Source organism: Stegostoma tigrinum, chromosome 7 (assembly GCF_030684315.1).
Source record: "Stegostoma tigrinum isolate sSteTig4 chromosome 7, sSteTig4.hap1, whole genome shotgun sequence".
Taxonomy (NCBI): Eukaryota; Metazoa; Chordata; class Chondrichthyes; order Orectolobiformes; family Stegostomatidae; genus Stegostoma; species Stegostoma tigrinum.
In genome coordinates, this window is record NC_081360.1 from 36,185,111 (window position 1) to 36,200,180 (window position 15,070).

The following is a 15,070-nucleotide window of genomic DNA, read 5'->3' on the forward strand; positions in this document are numbered from 1 at the left end:
CTCATGCCTCTGAGGCAATGCACTCCTTTGATTCTGGCCTGTGGTAAATTATTGATTTTAATTACTCCTCTACTGGTGGCCCCGGGTTGATTATCTCAGTTGGCTGGACAGCTGGTTTGCAACACAGAAATACCAACAGCGTGTTTTCAATTCCTACACCAGTTGAGCTAACCATGAAGGATTGTCCTTGGCAACATCTCCTCTCACCCTGAGGTTTGGTGACCCTCGGGTTAAACCAACCCCACCATCTCCAGTCATCTCTCTCGAATGAAAGGGCAGCCTATTATCTCGTAAGACTATGGATGACTGTAATTGGGCGGCTGGTACTTCAGCTGTCCAGGCCCCAAGATGCGGAATACAAGTTTGGCCACTCTCTGCTTCTTTACTTCAGATCCTTCTTAAGGTATGCTTATGACCAAATTTATCCCTCTGTAGCTCAGTCATGTTTAGTTTTATAAGGCCTCAACAACTTCTCTTATGATTGCTCCCACCTCCTGCAGACAAAGGGGGTGGCCATGGGTACCTGCATGGGCCCAAGCTATGCCTGCCTCTTTGTAGGTTATGTGGAACAATCCCCCTTCCATACCTACACTGGCCCTAAATCTGACCTCTTCCTCTGTTACATTGATGACTGTATCAGCGCCGCCTCGTGCTCCCACAAGGAGCTCGAACAGTTCATGCACTTCACCAATTCCTTCCACCCCAATCTTAAGTTCACCTGGACCATCTCCAACACATCTCTCACCTTCCTGGACCTCTCTGTCTCCATCTCAGGCCATCACCTAGAAACTGACATCCATTTTAAGCCCACCGACTCCCACAGCTACCTAGAATAGACCTCCTCCTACCCAACTTCCTGCAAAAATTGCATCCCCTATTCCCAATTCCCTCGCCTCTGCCCCATCTGCTCCCAGGATGAGGCATTCAATACCCATACATCTCAGATGTCCTCATTTTTCAAGGGCTGCAACTTCCCCCCCCATAGTGTTTGAGAACGCCTCGACCCTGTCTCTCGCATTTTCCGCAACTCATCCCTCACACCCTGTCCCCACAATAATCACCCCAAGAGAATCCCCCTCGTCCTCACGTACCACCCCAACCTCCAGATCCAACACATCATCCTCCAACACTTCCACCACCTGCAATCCAACCCCACCACCAAAGATATTTTCCCTCCCCATCCTTGTCTGCTTTCTGGAGGGACCACTCTCTCTGTGACTCCCTTGTCCACTCCACACTCTCCTCCAACCCCACGACACCCGGCACTTTCCCCTGCAACCGCAGGAACTGCTACACTTGCCCCCATACCTCCTCCCTCACTCCCATCCCAGGCCCCAAGAAGACCTTCCACATCAAGATGTTCACCTGCACATCTGCCAATGTGGTATACTGTATCCGCTGTACCCGTTGTGGCTTCCTCTACATCAGGAAAACCAAGCAGAGGCTTGGGGACCGCTTTGCAGAACACCTACGCTCGGTTCGCAATAAACAACTGCACCTCCCAGCCACAAACGTTTCAACTCCCCCTCCCATTCCTTAGATGATGTGTCCATCATGGGCCTCCTGCAGTGCCGCAACGATGCCACCTGAAGGTTGCAGGAACAGCAACTCATATTCCTCTTGGAAATCCTGCAGCCCAATGGTACCAATGTGGATTTCACAAGCTTCAAAATCTCCCATTGCCCTACTGCATCCCAAAACCAGCCCAGCTCGTCCCAGCCCCCTTAACCTGTTTTTCCTCTCACCTATCCCCTCCTTCCACCTCGAGCCGCACCCCCATTTCCTCCTACTAACCTCAACCCGCCCCCTTGACTTGTACATCCTTACCAGACTGACCTATCTCCTCCCTATCTCCCCACCTACACTCACCTTTACTGGCTCCATCCCCGCATCTTTAACTTGTCTGTCTCCTCTCTACCTATCTTCTCCACTATCCATCTTCGATCCACCTCCCCCTCTCTCCCTATTTATTTCAGAACCCTCTTTCCCTCCCACTTTTCTGATGAATGGTCTAGGCCTGAAATGTCACCCAGCTTTTGTGCTCCGAAGATGCTGCTTGGCCTGCTGTGTTTATCCACCTCCACACTTTGTTATCTTAGTTTTATAAGGCTGTTAAGTGCCTGGGCATATTTAATAACATTAAAGCTGCTATATAAATAGAACCTTGTTTTGTCAAAATAATGTGTTGACAGTATTTTTATTTATAATAATCACACGCAGATTATACGTGGCTTTAATCCCTAAAAGTGAAATTTGTGGTGCTTGAACTGCATTTAGTGCACAGGATGCTGGTGTTTTCCCCGTGACAGCTGCAATTGCTTAAAAAAATTGAGGACGAAACAAACCAACACCATATACCTTGCAAGGTATGTACATGCATGAGCGTTGTAGTTCAATTAGTTAAGCACTGGCATTATATTTATAGTCCTATAATTAAACCTTTGTTGGGCTGCCCGTGCATGTTTTGGTGTATTTTTCTAAGTATATCACTTCTTTAGGCAAAATACAAGGTTTAGTATAATGTATTTTCTAACATTTGTAATCGATATGAAGGCTGTAAGAAATGTACAAGGATGAGATTGATTCATTTCTCCCAAAAACCAAAAAGATTATGTGGGATAGACAGGCGTATGTGCAAAGACTAATCGCGAAAATCGTTGCCCTGTTCGTTAAAAAGAGTTCGAATTTAGAAATTTAATTGCTTTCATTCCAAAGACATGAGGATAAAGTTTGCAAGATTTCACATCTGAGGTGCCAATTACTATCGAGTGTGTGTGTCTGTGTTGGAGAAACAAACTATTTCGCCTGTTTTTTTAAAATAAAATCTATAGCTTGTAAATTGCGGCTTCAATCTGAGAGATTCCAGTGAGTTTGCCTGTAGGTCAAGGGGTTGTATTGTGACAGACATCTGAGGGCGACCGAGAAAGTGCATGGAATGAATTGCATTCAGCTCTTCCAACATTCACAGTGCACACTTTGTCATTTCTAATGTTAACCAAGCACCAAGACAGGGCAGCAGCACGTTCCTTACAAGGTTAAATAATAGCTGTAGATATTTTCAAGCAACCCGTTCAGAAAATACTGCGACACACGCTTGGAGTAGGTGGGATCGACGCAGATCAGACACAGCGACACGACCACTTACACCGCAATAGCCCTTTTCAGCTTTGAACTCTGTTGCCTTTGTGATTCCTCCGCGCCGAGAGTGGCGCTGTGACAGGTAGTGGTGTGTGAGGGTGGACGGGAAAGTCTTGGCCGTGTTGCTGGGGGGATCTGGAGATCAGAGAAGCGATGAGCGGCTGGGTCGTGTCTGCTCAGTTACGGTGGGTGCTTGGGACTTGTGAAAGGTTTGTATATCTGCCTGAGGGTGTAGTACACTCGTTGGGCCGCTGCAGCCTGTGGCGAGTGCGCCCCGAAGGTTGCATCAAGTAACTCGAAAGCAGTGAGAGCTTCTCATTTGTAAGGTTGGGTCTAATGTGAGCCATTGCAGTCATGTTGATGTGATCCTCTTGCTTTGCGTGTGTCTTCTTGGCGTTAGCGTGGTCAAAAAATGTTATTTGTTCGTAATGTGTAGGCATAAACTTTTCTGCATTTAAAACCCATTTCCTCCAGTGGTCGCAAGACTGTTTAAACGTCGGTACGTTTCTGCAGTAACTCTTGTGATTCCCAGAAACTTCTTCCTAGTCCTCAGGGCTCCCTTCAGATCCCAGCACAGTTTGGCATCCTTTGCTGTCGGATTTACGTGCACTTGTCCTTACTCTATACACCTCCTAGCTATAGGTATAAGAATATCGCACCCCACCCCGACCCCCAGTCGCAGATGTACAGTTTGTAGGAAACTGAATGTAGTAAGACATTGAAACACACGCAGTTCTGACGAAGAATCATAGACTCGAAACGTTGACTCTGTCTTTGTCTTCGCAAGCTGTCGGACCTGCTCACTGTCTCTAGCGTTCGCTGTATTTTTTTTCAGATTACCAGCATCCCAGAAGTATCCAGCAAAGTATTTTGCTTTTGTAATAACACAGTGCTAACTGCTCCCATAATATTGTCAATAAATTAAATGGACAGACACTGTTAATTGCTTTGTACAGTATTTGGGTATTTTCAGGGAACACCAAATAGTACATAAAATATTGTAAAATAATTTTTGTAATGTTTACGTGATTAATGAGGGGAAAATGCTACTGTGATTAACAATGCAAGCACCTTATGCTCACTTTGGGAAAATGACCCAAAGCTTGCAACAGAGGGAGAAGGAAAGGGAGAAATGAAGCTGAGTTCTTAGTTGAAATTGGGAAGTGATTGAAAACTTGCTTGGAAAAATAGGTTTTCAGGATATTAAATTTGGGAGGGGGATGAAGAGTCTTGGGTAATTCTAAAGAGAAGGCACGCGATAGTTTCAAGGTTCACTGTTTTGGATGGTAGTGAGCCATATTTCAGTCTTGCATCCCTAACAGTTAATGTGCTGTTGGCACACTTTTGTCAAATTTTTTGTGAACTTTATCCTGTTCAAATTTCTGTGCCTTTCAGCTGATTTAACTTTTGTATGTTTTGGGCATATACCATCATTGGCAATGCTGCATTTGTGGCCCATTTCATGTCATGTTGAAAACATGGTGGTGAAGCTTCTTGATCTGTTGCTATTTCCATAACATTGCTAAGACAGTGCTGGTATGAAAAATGAGGATTTGATTTGGCATTCCAGAATGAATGTTATTTATGCAAGTCATGATGATGTGAGACTTCAAGGAGAACCTGAAGGTGATTGTGTTCTTGTGACATTACACCTCTCAACCTACTGTAGTTACATAATCTGGCCAATTGACAATTTTCTACCCAGGGTTGTGAACAACTTCATGGACTATTTTTGGATAATTTTAAACAGCCCTACCCTATTTTGCATTCAATTCTCCACTGTTTAAACTGTTGTTATTTGCCCACTATAAAAGATGGCTAGTATGAAGTTTGCCAGGCCTTATGGTGAGCTCTCAAGATAATACCAGTGCTTTTATTTTCAATAAGTTTCAGATATATTGCCAAACTCCCTGGACAAAGTTAGTTGAGCCAAAATGTGTAGAAATTTGTAACAAGATAAAATTGACAAAAATGTTGGAAGAAATGGGGTAACGGTTTGTTAACTGTCGCAGATGTGAAGCATGTACAGATGCATGATTAAAATAATACAATATCTGTTAAAATACATACATAAAATCCAGTGGCCCAGGTAGTCGCCCAGGCACCTGGGTTTGGGTTTCATACTGGCTGGTTGAATTAAAATTCGATGAATACATCTGAAATGTAAAGCTAATCTCAGTTCAATAATGGGCACCATTATGATATTTGAAATTTGTGTGTGTGCATCTGGTCCCAAATATCTTTGAGGGAAGGAAGGTTAGCTTAGATGCCACACACTGTGGATCAAACATATGTGGCGCATAAACAACATTGAAAAGGTAGCACGATCATGACTAAACAAGGGAAATTATGGAGAGTAAGGATTCAAGGAAGGAGCATACAAATTGGCCAAAAATTCTGGATGTGAGTTTGCTCGCTGAGCTGGAAGGTAAGTTTTCAGACGTTTCATCACCTTTTTTTATTGAAAAAATATACTTTATTCGTAAGATGTACAAAAAAAAACATATTTACACACCTACCCTGTCATGCAAGCCGCTCCGGGTTACCCAGGGGGTACATAGACCAACTAAAGGAAAAAAAACAAAGAAGGAAAAAAAAACAAAGCAAAGAAAACACCCCGGCAGTCGTCACCCCGCACAGTCCACGTTGGCCCCCTGACCAGTTGGGGAAGGCGCCAGCTGGGCCCAGTTACCAGATAGGGTTCTTTTTTCTATTCTGGATGAGGGGTTTCATACCGTGGTCATTCCCCACCGCGCCTTGGCGGCGGCTGCCCCAACCTTTAGCACGTCCCTCAGCACGTAGTCCTGGACCTTGGAGTGCGCCAGTCTGCAACACTCGGTCGGGGTCGGTTCTTTCAGCTGGCAGACCAACAAGTTGCGGGCAGACCAAAGAGCGTCTTTCACCGCATTGATGGTCCTCCAGGCGCAGTTGATATTGGTCTTGGTGTGCGTCCCCCGAAACAGTCCGTAGAGCATGGAGTCCCGCGTCACGGAGCTGCTCAGGACGAACCTTGACAAATGCCACTGCATCCCCCTCCAGACCTCCTGTGCACAGGCACACTGCAGAAGGAGGTGATCGACAGTCTCGTCCCCCCTGCAGCCACCTTGAGGGCAGCGTGCGGTGGCGCAGAGATTCCGGGCATGTATAAAGGATCTCACTGGCAGAGCCCCTCTCACCGCCAGCCAAGCAATGTCCTTGTGCTTGTTTGAAAATTCTGGCGATGAGGCATTCTGCCAAACAACTTTGGCAGTCTGCGTGGGGAACCACACGACGGGACCCACCCTCTCCTTTTCCCGAAGGATCCCGAGGATACTACGTGCTGACCACTGCCTGATGGCCTTGTGGTCAAAGGTGTTTCCTTTCAAAAATTTCTCCACGAGGGACAGGTGGTACGGAACGGTCCAACTACTCGGAGCGTTCCGCGGCAACGAGGCCAGGCCCATCCTTCGCAACACCGGGGACAGGTAGAACCTCAGTAAGTAGTGACACTTGGTGTTTGCGCACTGAGGACCTACGCACAGCTTGATGCAGCCGCACACAAAGGTAGCTGTCAGGGCGAGGGTGGCGTTTGGTACGCCCTTTTCCCCCATTTTCCAGGCCTTTGTACATGGTGCCCCTGCGGACCCGGTCCATCCTCGACCCCCAAATGAAGTGGAAGATGGCCCGGGTGACTGCAGCGGCGCAGGTCCAGGGAATAGGCCAGGCCTGCGCCACATACAACAGTACTGAAAGCCCCTCGCACTTGACAACCAGGTTCTTACCCGCGATGGAGAGGGACCATTGCGACCACCTGCCCAGCTTCTGCTTCAATTTGGTGATACGCTCCTCCCAAGTCTTAGTGCACGCCCCAGCTCCACCAAACCAAACACCCAGCACCTTCAGGTAGTCTGTCCTGACGGTGAAGGGGATGAAGGAGCGGTCGTCCCAGTTCCCGAAGAACATGACCTCGCTCTTACCCCTATTGACTTTGGCACCCGAGGCCAGTTCAAACTGGCCGCAGATGTCCAATAGTCTACTCACCGACCGACGATAGGTGCAGAAGACGGCGACATCGTCCATGTACAGGGAGGTCTTGACCTGAAGGCCTCCGCTGCCTGGGATCGTCACGCCCTTCAGGTTCACGTCCTTCCTGATGGACGCGGCGAAGGGCTCCACACAGCACACGAACAAGGCAGGAGAGAGCGGGCAGCCCTGCCTGACTCCAGATCTAACAGGAAAACTGTCTGATTCCCACCCGTTGATTGAGACTGCGCTAACGATGTTGGTGTAGAGCAGCCGGATCCAATTGCGGATGCCCTCCCCGAACCCCAATTTGGAGAGGACGTCCCTCATATAAGCATGAGAGACCCTGTCGAAGGCCTTCTCCTGGTCCAGGCTGACGAGGCAGGTGTCCACCCGCCTGTCCTGTACGTAGGCGATCGTATCCCTGATGAGCGCGAGGCTCTCAGCGATCTTCCTGCCCGGCACAGCACAAGTTTGGTCAGGGTGATTCACCGACTCCAGGACAGACCTGACCCGGTTGGCTATGACCTTGGCCAGGATTTTGTAGTCCACGTACAATAGTGAAATGGGACGTCAATTCTTAATTTCCTCCCTCTACTCCTTCCTCTTGTAAATGAGGGTGATGATGCCCTTCCACATGGACTTGCACATTTCCCCTGCCCGAAGCGCACTATCGTACACCTCCAGAAGGTCCTGGCCAATCAGGTCCCACAGAGCGGAATACAGCTCGACCGGTAAGCCGTCGCTTCCGGGAGTCCTATTCCTCTCCAAGGACTTGAGGGCTCTGGTCAGCTCGTCCAGGGATATCGGCCGTCCAGCCACTCCCTTGTGCCGTCGTCTAAGACCTCCGTGATAGACGACAGGAACGACTCGGAGGCCGTGCTGTCCGTGGGCTTCGTGTCGTACAGTCCGGCATAGAAAGATCTGCTGATCCTCAAAATGTCGGGCCGAGACGACGTCACCAAGCCATCGTCCTCCTTCAGCCGGCTAAGCACAGAGCTCTCTTTGTGCACCTTCTGAAAGAAGAAGAGCGAGCACGTCTCGTCCTGCTCCACGGAGCGGACCCTGGACCGGAAGATTATCTGGGAGGCCTCCGCGGCGAAGAGCGAGGCTTGCTGGCCCCTCACCTCACGGAGGTCCTCCGTGACATCGACCCCCATCAACTGCAGAAGGAGCAGGTTCTGCACCCTTTTCTGGAGTTGCGACAGCTTTCCCCGCCTCTCTCTCGCCTTCCGAACACCCTTGAGGACAAAGAACCTCTTGACGTTCTCCTTCACCGTCTCCCACCAGGCGCCCAGAGACTCAAAGAGGGGTTTCAAAAAAAAATGCTCCCCTGAGGCTGATCAACGTGTACGCCTCAGTGGTACGGAGTGAGCGGTTGGCCGTCCTGCAGCGGCTTCCACCCCTGCTGGCTACATCCAGGCCGGTCATCCTAGGCGGAGACTTCAACTGCATCATCGATGCAGATGGAAGATCCGGCGTGGGGACAGCGGGTTCTCCAACCGGCGTACTCCCTCTTAAGCTCCTCGACGTTCTCTGGGGTCAACAGAGTCGTGTTGAGCTTCCACGTCCCCTTGCCGGCCAGCTGGTCGTCCTGTAAGTGACAGTCAGCCAGCAGGAGGCAGTGGTCAGAGAAGAACACCGGCTCGACGCCGGTGGACCTGACCGAGAACGCCCGTGACACAAACAGGAAGTCTATCCTTGAGCGGATAGACCCGTCTGGCCGCGACCAGGTGTACCTCCGCTGCTCTCCGTCTGCAGGGGTGCTGAAGACATCGAGCAGCTTGGCGTCCTTCACCGTGCCCATCAGGAATCTGGACGTGACGTCCAGTTGACTCCCCCCACCCGCTGCCCCCACGCCGGATCTTCCATCTGCATCGATGATGCAGTTGAAGTCTCCACCTAGGATGACCGGCCTGGACGTAGCCAGCAGGGGTGGAAGCCGCTGCAGGACGGCCAACCGCTCACTCCGTACCACTGAGGCGTACACGTTGATCAGCCTCAGGGGAGCGTTCCTGTAGGTGACGTCAGCCACTAGGAGGCGCCCCCCCACCACCACCTGAACTTGAGAGATGGTGAAGTCACGCCCCCACAGCAGAATAGCCAGGCGCGAGGAGCGACAGTCGTTACCCCCCCCGACCAGATCGAAGGCCCACAGGGTCCAGGCGCTGGACCATTTCCCGTACCTGCCGAGGTGCGGTATCCTGCACCCCTGCAGAAACAGGAGATCCGCCTTGATGGTGGTCAGGTCGGCCAAAGTGGATACACATGTTGCGGTGGACTTGACACTGCGCACATTAATGCTCGCAACTCGTACCCCCATTGTGGGCAGTGACCGCAGTACCCACCCCAAGTCCAAGGTCCAGCCCCTCCATCTGTCCCTTCATGCCCATTGCCCGGGCTAACTGCTGGACGCTCTCTGGGCTCAGGATACCGTCCGTGCTGCCTTCCGGGCGGCATCCCCCCGTCATGGGTGTGGAGGCAGGAGGGTCCGGCTCTCCGTCAGGCTGGGGACGCGCTGTTTCCTCCTTCCCGCCTGGAAGTTCCGGGGGCCCCTCCACTGCCCCAGCGGCACTTGACTGGGTGTTGGAGGGAGCCTCAGGACGCCTTCCGTCACCTGGAACCGGGGTGCTGCTTTCCTTCCCCCTTGAGATCTTTAACTTCTGCTTCGGACAGGGCATCTCCAAATCCCCCTCGTCAGAGGAGCTCTTATAGCCCCCCTGTAGCTGCCTCTTCCCGCCTGATGGTTGGGGTTCCTGGGCCTGTCGACGCACCTTCCTCCCCGCTTTCCGGACCGTCGTCCACTCCCCTGGGTCGCCTGTCGCCGCCTCCATCGACTCCGGGTTGTCGGGGGGGAGCGGAGCCTGCAGGGGCGCTTTGCTGGCGTTGGGGCCCGTCCTGCAGGGCTGGGGCCTCCTGCACGACCTGGCCCTCCTGCACATTAGTGGGGTCCTTGCTGGGCCCTGGTGCCTTCCTCTCCTCCGGGGTGGCTGGCCCCGCATAGCCCCTGCCGGTGACCTGGGCGTAGGTGGTCCCCCGCTGCGGGCATGCTCTAAAGAGGTGGCCCGCTTCCCCGCAAAGGTTGCAGCTTTTCTCTTGTGGGCAATCCTTTGCTAGGTGTCCCTCCTCCCTGCAGTTCCTGCAGATGGTGGCTTTGCAGTCGGCCGCCACGTGACCTGACCTACCACAGGCATGGCAGACTTTAGGTTGCCCTGCATAGGTCAGGTAGCCCTTGCTCCCGCCGATCGCGAAGCTGGACGCTGGGTGTACGACATTCCTGTCCGCGCCCATCCTCAGCGTCACCTTGACCTGCCTCTTACTGGTCCAGATGCCAAAGGGGTCCATGATGTCAGCTAGGTCCCCTTCCACCTTCCACCTTCCACCTTCACGTACCTTCCAAGGAAGGTCAGGACATCAACTGCTGGCACATGCGGGTTGTACATATGTACAGTCACCATACGGCTCCTCTGCACTGGCATCACAAACAGCGGGACAGCGGTCAATACAGAGAGGGGGCCCTCGCCTCCTTTCTCCTTGAAAACCTTCAGGAAGCACTCGCAAAGCTTGGCACTCGTGAAGGTCACATTGTAAAAACCTCCTCCGGGGAAATCCTGCAGGCAGTAAATGTCCGCAGCAGCGAACCCGCAACAGTCCAACAGGACCCTCTTCGCAAAGAAGGTGCGGCCCACAGGTGCACTTTCATCCACCTTCTTTACAGAAACACGGATGGTGTTCCGGACCCCCTGACCTGGGGCACAAGCACTTGCCGCAGCCATCGTTGCGGGTTGGCTGCTCCCCTGAACCAGCGTTAGGCTGAAGCCAGCATTAAGATCCACTGGTCGCAAGGGTGCACAGCCAACCCGACGTCTTCCTTTCACCTCCAACACAGCACTCTCCTCCTCTCGGTCCACAAGAGAGTGGTTCTTTATTTTGTTCCAGATGTAAGCTGGTTCACTGAGCTTGAAGGTTTGTTCCCAGATGTTTCGTCACCATTCTAGGTAACATCAACAGTGAGCCTCCGATGAAGCACTGGTGTTGTGTCCCGCTTTCTATTTATCTGTTTAGGTTTCCTTGGGTTGGTGATGTCATTTCCTGTTCTTTTTCTCAGAGGATGGTAGATTGATTTGGAGTCAATCTACCATCCTCTGAGAAAAGAACAGGAAATCATATCACCAACGCAGGAAATGACATCACCAACCCAAGGAAACCTAAACAGATAAATAGAAAGTGGGACATAACACCAGCGCTTCATTGGACGCTCACTGACGTTACCTAGAATGGTGACGAAACGTCTGAAAACTAACCTTCCAGCTCAGCGATCAAACTCACATCCAGAACCTCAACCTGAGCTACAAATCTTCTCAAAACTCGCTTGGCCAAAAATAGCAAAGGCCCTGAGGATTGAGAGCAGTTTGGATTTTAGCAAATGAGGGCGAAAGAATTGATTGGGGGGGCTGCGCGTGCAAATATACTACAAGAGTAAGCTTACGGGAGCATACAAACTGTAAAAGTTTCTACAAGTATCTGAAGTGAAAAAGATTAGCTAAGACAAATGTAGGTCTGTTGAAGTCAGAAAAAGAGGAACTTGTAATGGGGAGCAAAGAGATGATAAACTAATTAAATTCATACTTTGGTTCTGTATTCACAAAAAAAGACACAAATAATGTACCAGAAATATTGGGAACTCGTCTGGTGAGTAGGAGAAACCGAAGGAAATCACTATTACTAGTGAAATGATGTTGGGAAAGTCGATGGGATTAGAGGCCGACAAGTCCTCACCGCCTAATAATCTACTTTGCAGAGTTCTTAAGGAAGTGGCCATAGAAATTGTGGATGCATTGATGGTCATTTTTTAAGTTGATATAGACTCTGGAACAGTACTTTGGATTGGAGGCTAGCGAATGTAAGCCCAAAATTTGGAGAAAAAAAAAGGAGGTAGAGAGAAAATGGGAAATTATAGACAGTTACTCTGACATCAGTGGTGGGGAAAATGTTTCTGTCCATTATAAAATGTTTGAGAGCATGGAAAACAGTAGCAGGATCCGACAGAGTCAGCGTGGATTTTTGAAAGGGAAGCCATGCTTGACAAAACTACTGGAAAGTTTTGAGGATGTAGCTCATAGAATTGATGAGGGTGAATTTGATTTACCTGGATTTCCAAAAAGCTTTTGATATGGTCGAGCAAACGAGACTAGCATGTAAAATTAAAGATTAGGGTGCTATACAGGCATAGATAAAGAGCTACCAGGCAGACAAGAAACAAAAGAATGAAACAAGGTTTTTGTGTTGCAGGCAGCACTGCGCGGGGTACAGCAGGATTTGGTATTTGGACCCCAGCTACTCGCCATGTATATAGATCAAGAACCGAAATAGAATACTGCCATTTGCAAGTGACACAGTGCTGGGTGGGTGAGTAAACTGTGATAAGTTTTTCAGAGATGCCTCAGTGTGAGTTGGCAAAGGCAGGGCTGATGTGGAAAAATGTGAGGTTTTCCACTTTGGTAGCAAAATCAGGAAGGCAAATTATTATTTGAATGGCAGTGGATTGGGCAGGGTGGATGTGTAGCAAGAGACGGTGAGCTTGCAGGTGCAACAGGTGGTGAAGAAGGCACATGATAAATTGGCCTTCAAAGCAAGAGGATTTGAATACAGAACTAGACAAGTAAATGCAGGAAGGATGCTCCCAATGACTGGGAGTCTACAGTCAGGGGTTGCACCCTAATGATTCCTTACCCCTAGACTGGGGGATCTGAGTTCAAGGCTGCCTTGCTCCAGAGGTGTGTAATAACATCTCTGAACAGGTTGGTTAGAAAAGTGGGTTAATAATAAAAAATTACAACCTAAAGGTAGAGGTTAGGCCATTTCAGGCTGAAATGAGGAGAAATGTCTTCACTGAGAGACATGTGAACCCATGGAATTCTCTACACTGGAAGGTGGTTTAGGCCAAACCATTTAATGTTTTTGTGGAGTTAGACATAGCTCCTTGAGCTAAAGGGATCAAAGGGTATGGGGGAGAAATCATTTTTAGTCCAATGACACTTATTCAAAACTGATAATAGTTAGAAAAAGGTGGTATTTATGCTGAACGCAGTGTGTGGCTGTGGGTTGGGGAAAGGAGCACTGCAGCAGGCCCACGACAGAAACATTAGCCAAGAAACGTGATGGCACGTTCAAGTGGCAGGCAACTGGAAGCTTGGAGTCATTTGTGTAGACATTCTGCAAAGCTGTGTTTTGTCTCCCCAGTGTAGATGAGCTCATAGTTTAGTCTCCAGCAAGATTCCAGTGTCTCTAGTCCTCCAGCGGGGCTCAGTGCAAGCTGGAAGAACAGAATCTCATTTCCCACAAGGGGACCCTGGTGCCTTCAGGATGTAATGACAAGTCAATAATTTTAGAACCTGAGCTCCACCTTCAATGTCCATTACCCACCGCCACATTCAGACTCCATCATGACATGGACTGTTTTTAGCCCTGCTAACCCATTTTCACCTCCTTATCAACTCCATTGTCAGCTTTTCTTTCTACTGAGCATACTGTCATCTATCTCTTTGTCTCCTTAACTGTTGTTCTCTTTTTCAGTGGGTTCCATCTTCCCCTCCCTGCTCACTCCCTTCCTCTCCCTTGTCTTCAGCATACACTTCGCCTTTTCCGAGCCAGTATCAGTACTGAGAAAAGATCACTGGACTCAAAATGTTAACTCTGCTTACTGCAGATGCTGCCTGACTTGCTGAGTTTCACCAGCAATTTTGGGGGTTTTGTTAGGATAAATGTGGAGAAAATGTCTCTTCTGAAGGGTGAATCAAGAACTAGGATCAAAACATTAGGGGTTGCCATTTAAAACTGAGATGAGGCAAAGATTTTTCTTTCTTCAATGGGAGGCTCTTTTGAACAGTCTTCCTGACCAGCTTGGGGAAGCAGAGTCCTTGAATATTTTTAAGAAAGGTAAACAGATTCTTGTTTTAGCAAGAAGGTGAAAGGTTATCAGAGGTAGGTAAGAATGTGGGTTTGAGGTTGCATTCAGATTAGCTATGATCTTATTGAATGGTGGAGCAAGCTTGATAAGCCAAAAGGTCTGCTCCTTCCTTGTTCATATAGTGTCACCTGTGGCTCAATGATGTCATTCTCACCGGAATTGGAGTCTGGATGTTCACATCATACTGTTGAAACCCGAGTACAAAATCTAGATTGACGATGTGTTGTTATGAAGAAATGCTGCAGCTGTGGGATTTGTCGTCTTTCACACAAGGTGGTAAGTCAAAGGCCTAATGTGCCTCCTCGGGTGGACACAAAAATCCCTTGGTAGTATTCGAAGGACATCAGGAGAAGTCTGTCCCATGAAATTGTTGATATTTATCTCTCAACCAAACAGATTGTCTGTCTGATCATTGATAATGGGAACTGCAGATGCTGGAGAATCCAAGATAATAAAGTGTGGAGCTGGATGAACACAGCAGGCCAAGCTGCATCTCAGGAACACAAAAGCTGATGTTTTGGGCCTAGACCCTTCATCCTGAAATGTCAGCTTTTGTGCTCCTGAGATGCTGCTTGGCCTCTGTGTTCATCCAGCTTCACACTTTGTTATATTGTCTGATCATTATCACATTGCTGTTTGTGGGGTCTTGCAGTGCAGATTGGTTGCCATGTTTGGTCAACTGAAACAGTGACTATGCTTCAGTATTTAGTTGGCTGTGGTGTGCTTTGGGACTGTATAAATGCTAGTTTTTTGTTAACATCAGGGAACATTGTCTTTTTTAAAGACTGGATATAAATGCGAGCCTGAAGTCAATTTTCAAGTGTCCCCTACATTGTCTCTGATGTTGTTTTAAGGTATTGGTTCTGAAAAGGTGAATGTTCGTGCTGTATCCATTCTACTGATGCCACACAATCTAGGAACTAAGGAAGGATAGAAGTTACACTGCAACCCAAGGAGCAT

The 15,070-nt window shown here is 49.1% G+C and overlaps 1 protein-coding gene across 4 annotated transcripts in view; it reads left to right on the forward strand.

The window, feature by feature from the left end:
* The first annotated feature begins 3,223 nt into the window (after positions 1-3,223).
* Positions 3,224-15,070, forward strand: part of hibch (3-hydroxyisobutyryl-CoA hydrolase) — a 119,697-nt gene continuing 107,850 nt past the window's right edge. Inside the window, exons 1-2 of one of the 4 annotated variants that reach the window (XM_048534307.2) lie at positions 3,264-3,323; positions 12,433-12,549. Coding sequence is in view for 2 of the 4 variants with exons in the window: in XM_048534305.2 (XP_048390262.1) it covers positions 3,292-3,347 (56 nt within the window). In the remaining 2 variants the exon portion in view is untranslated. Of the gene's footprint in view, positions 3,348-12,432; positions 12,550-15,070 lie in introns of all 4 variants that reach the window. The other 3 variants (XM_048534306.2, XR_009445935.1, XM_048534305.2) reach the window with 3 other exon arrangements.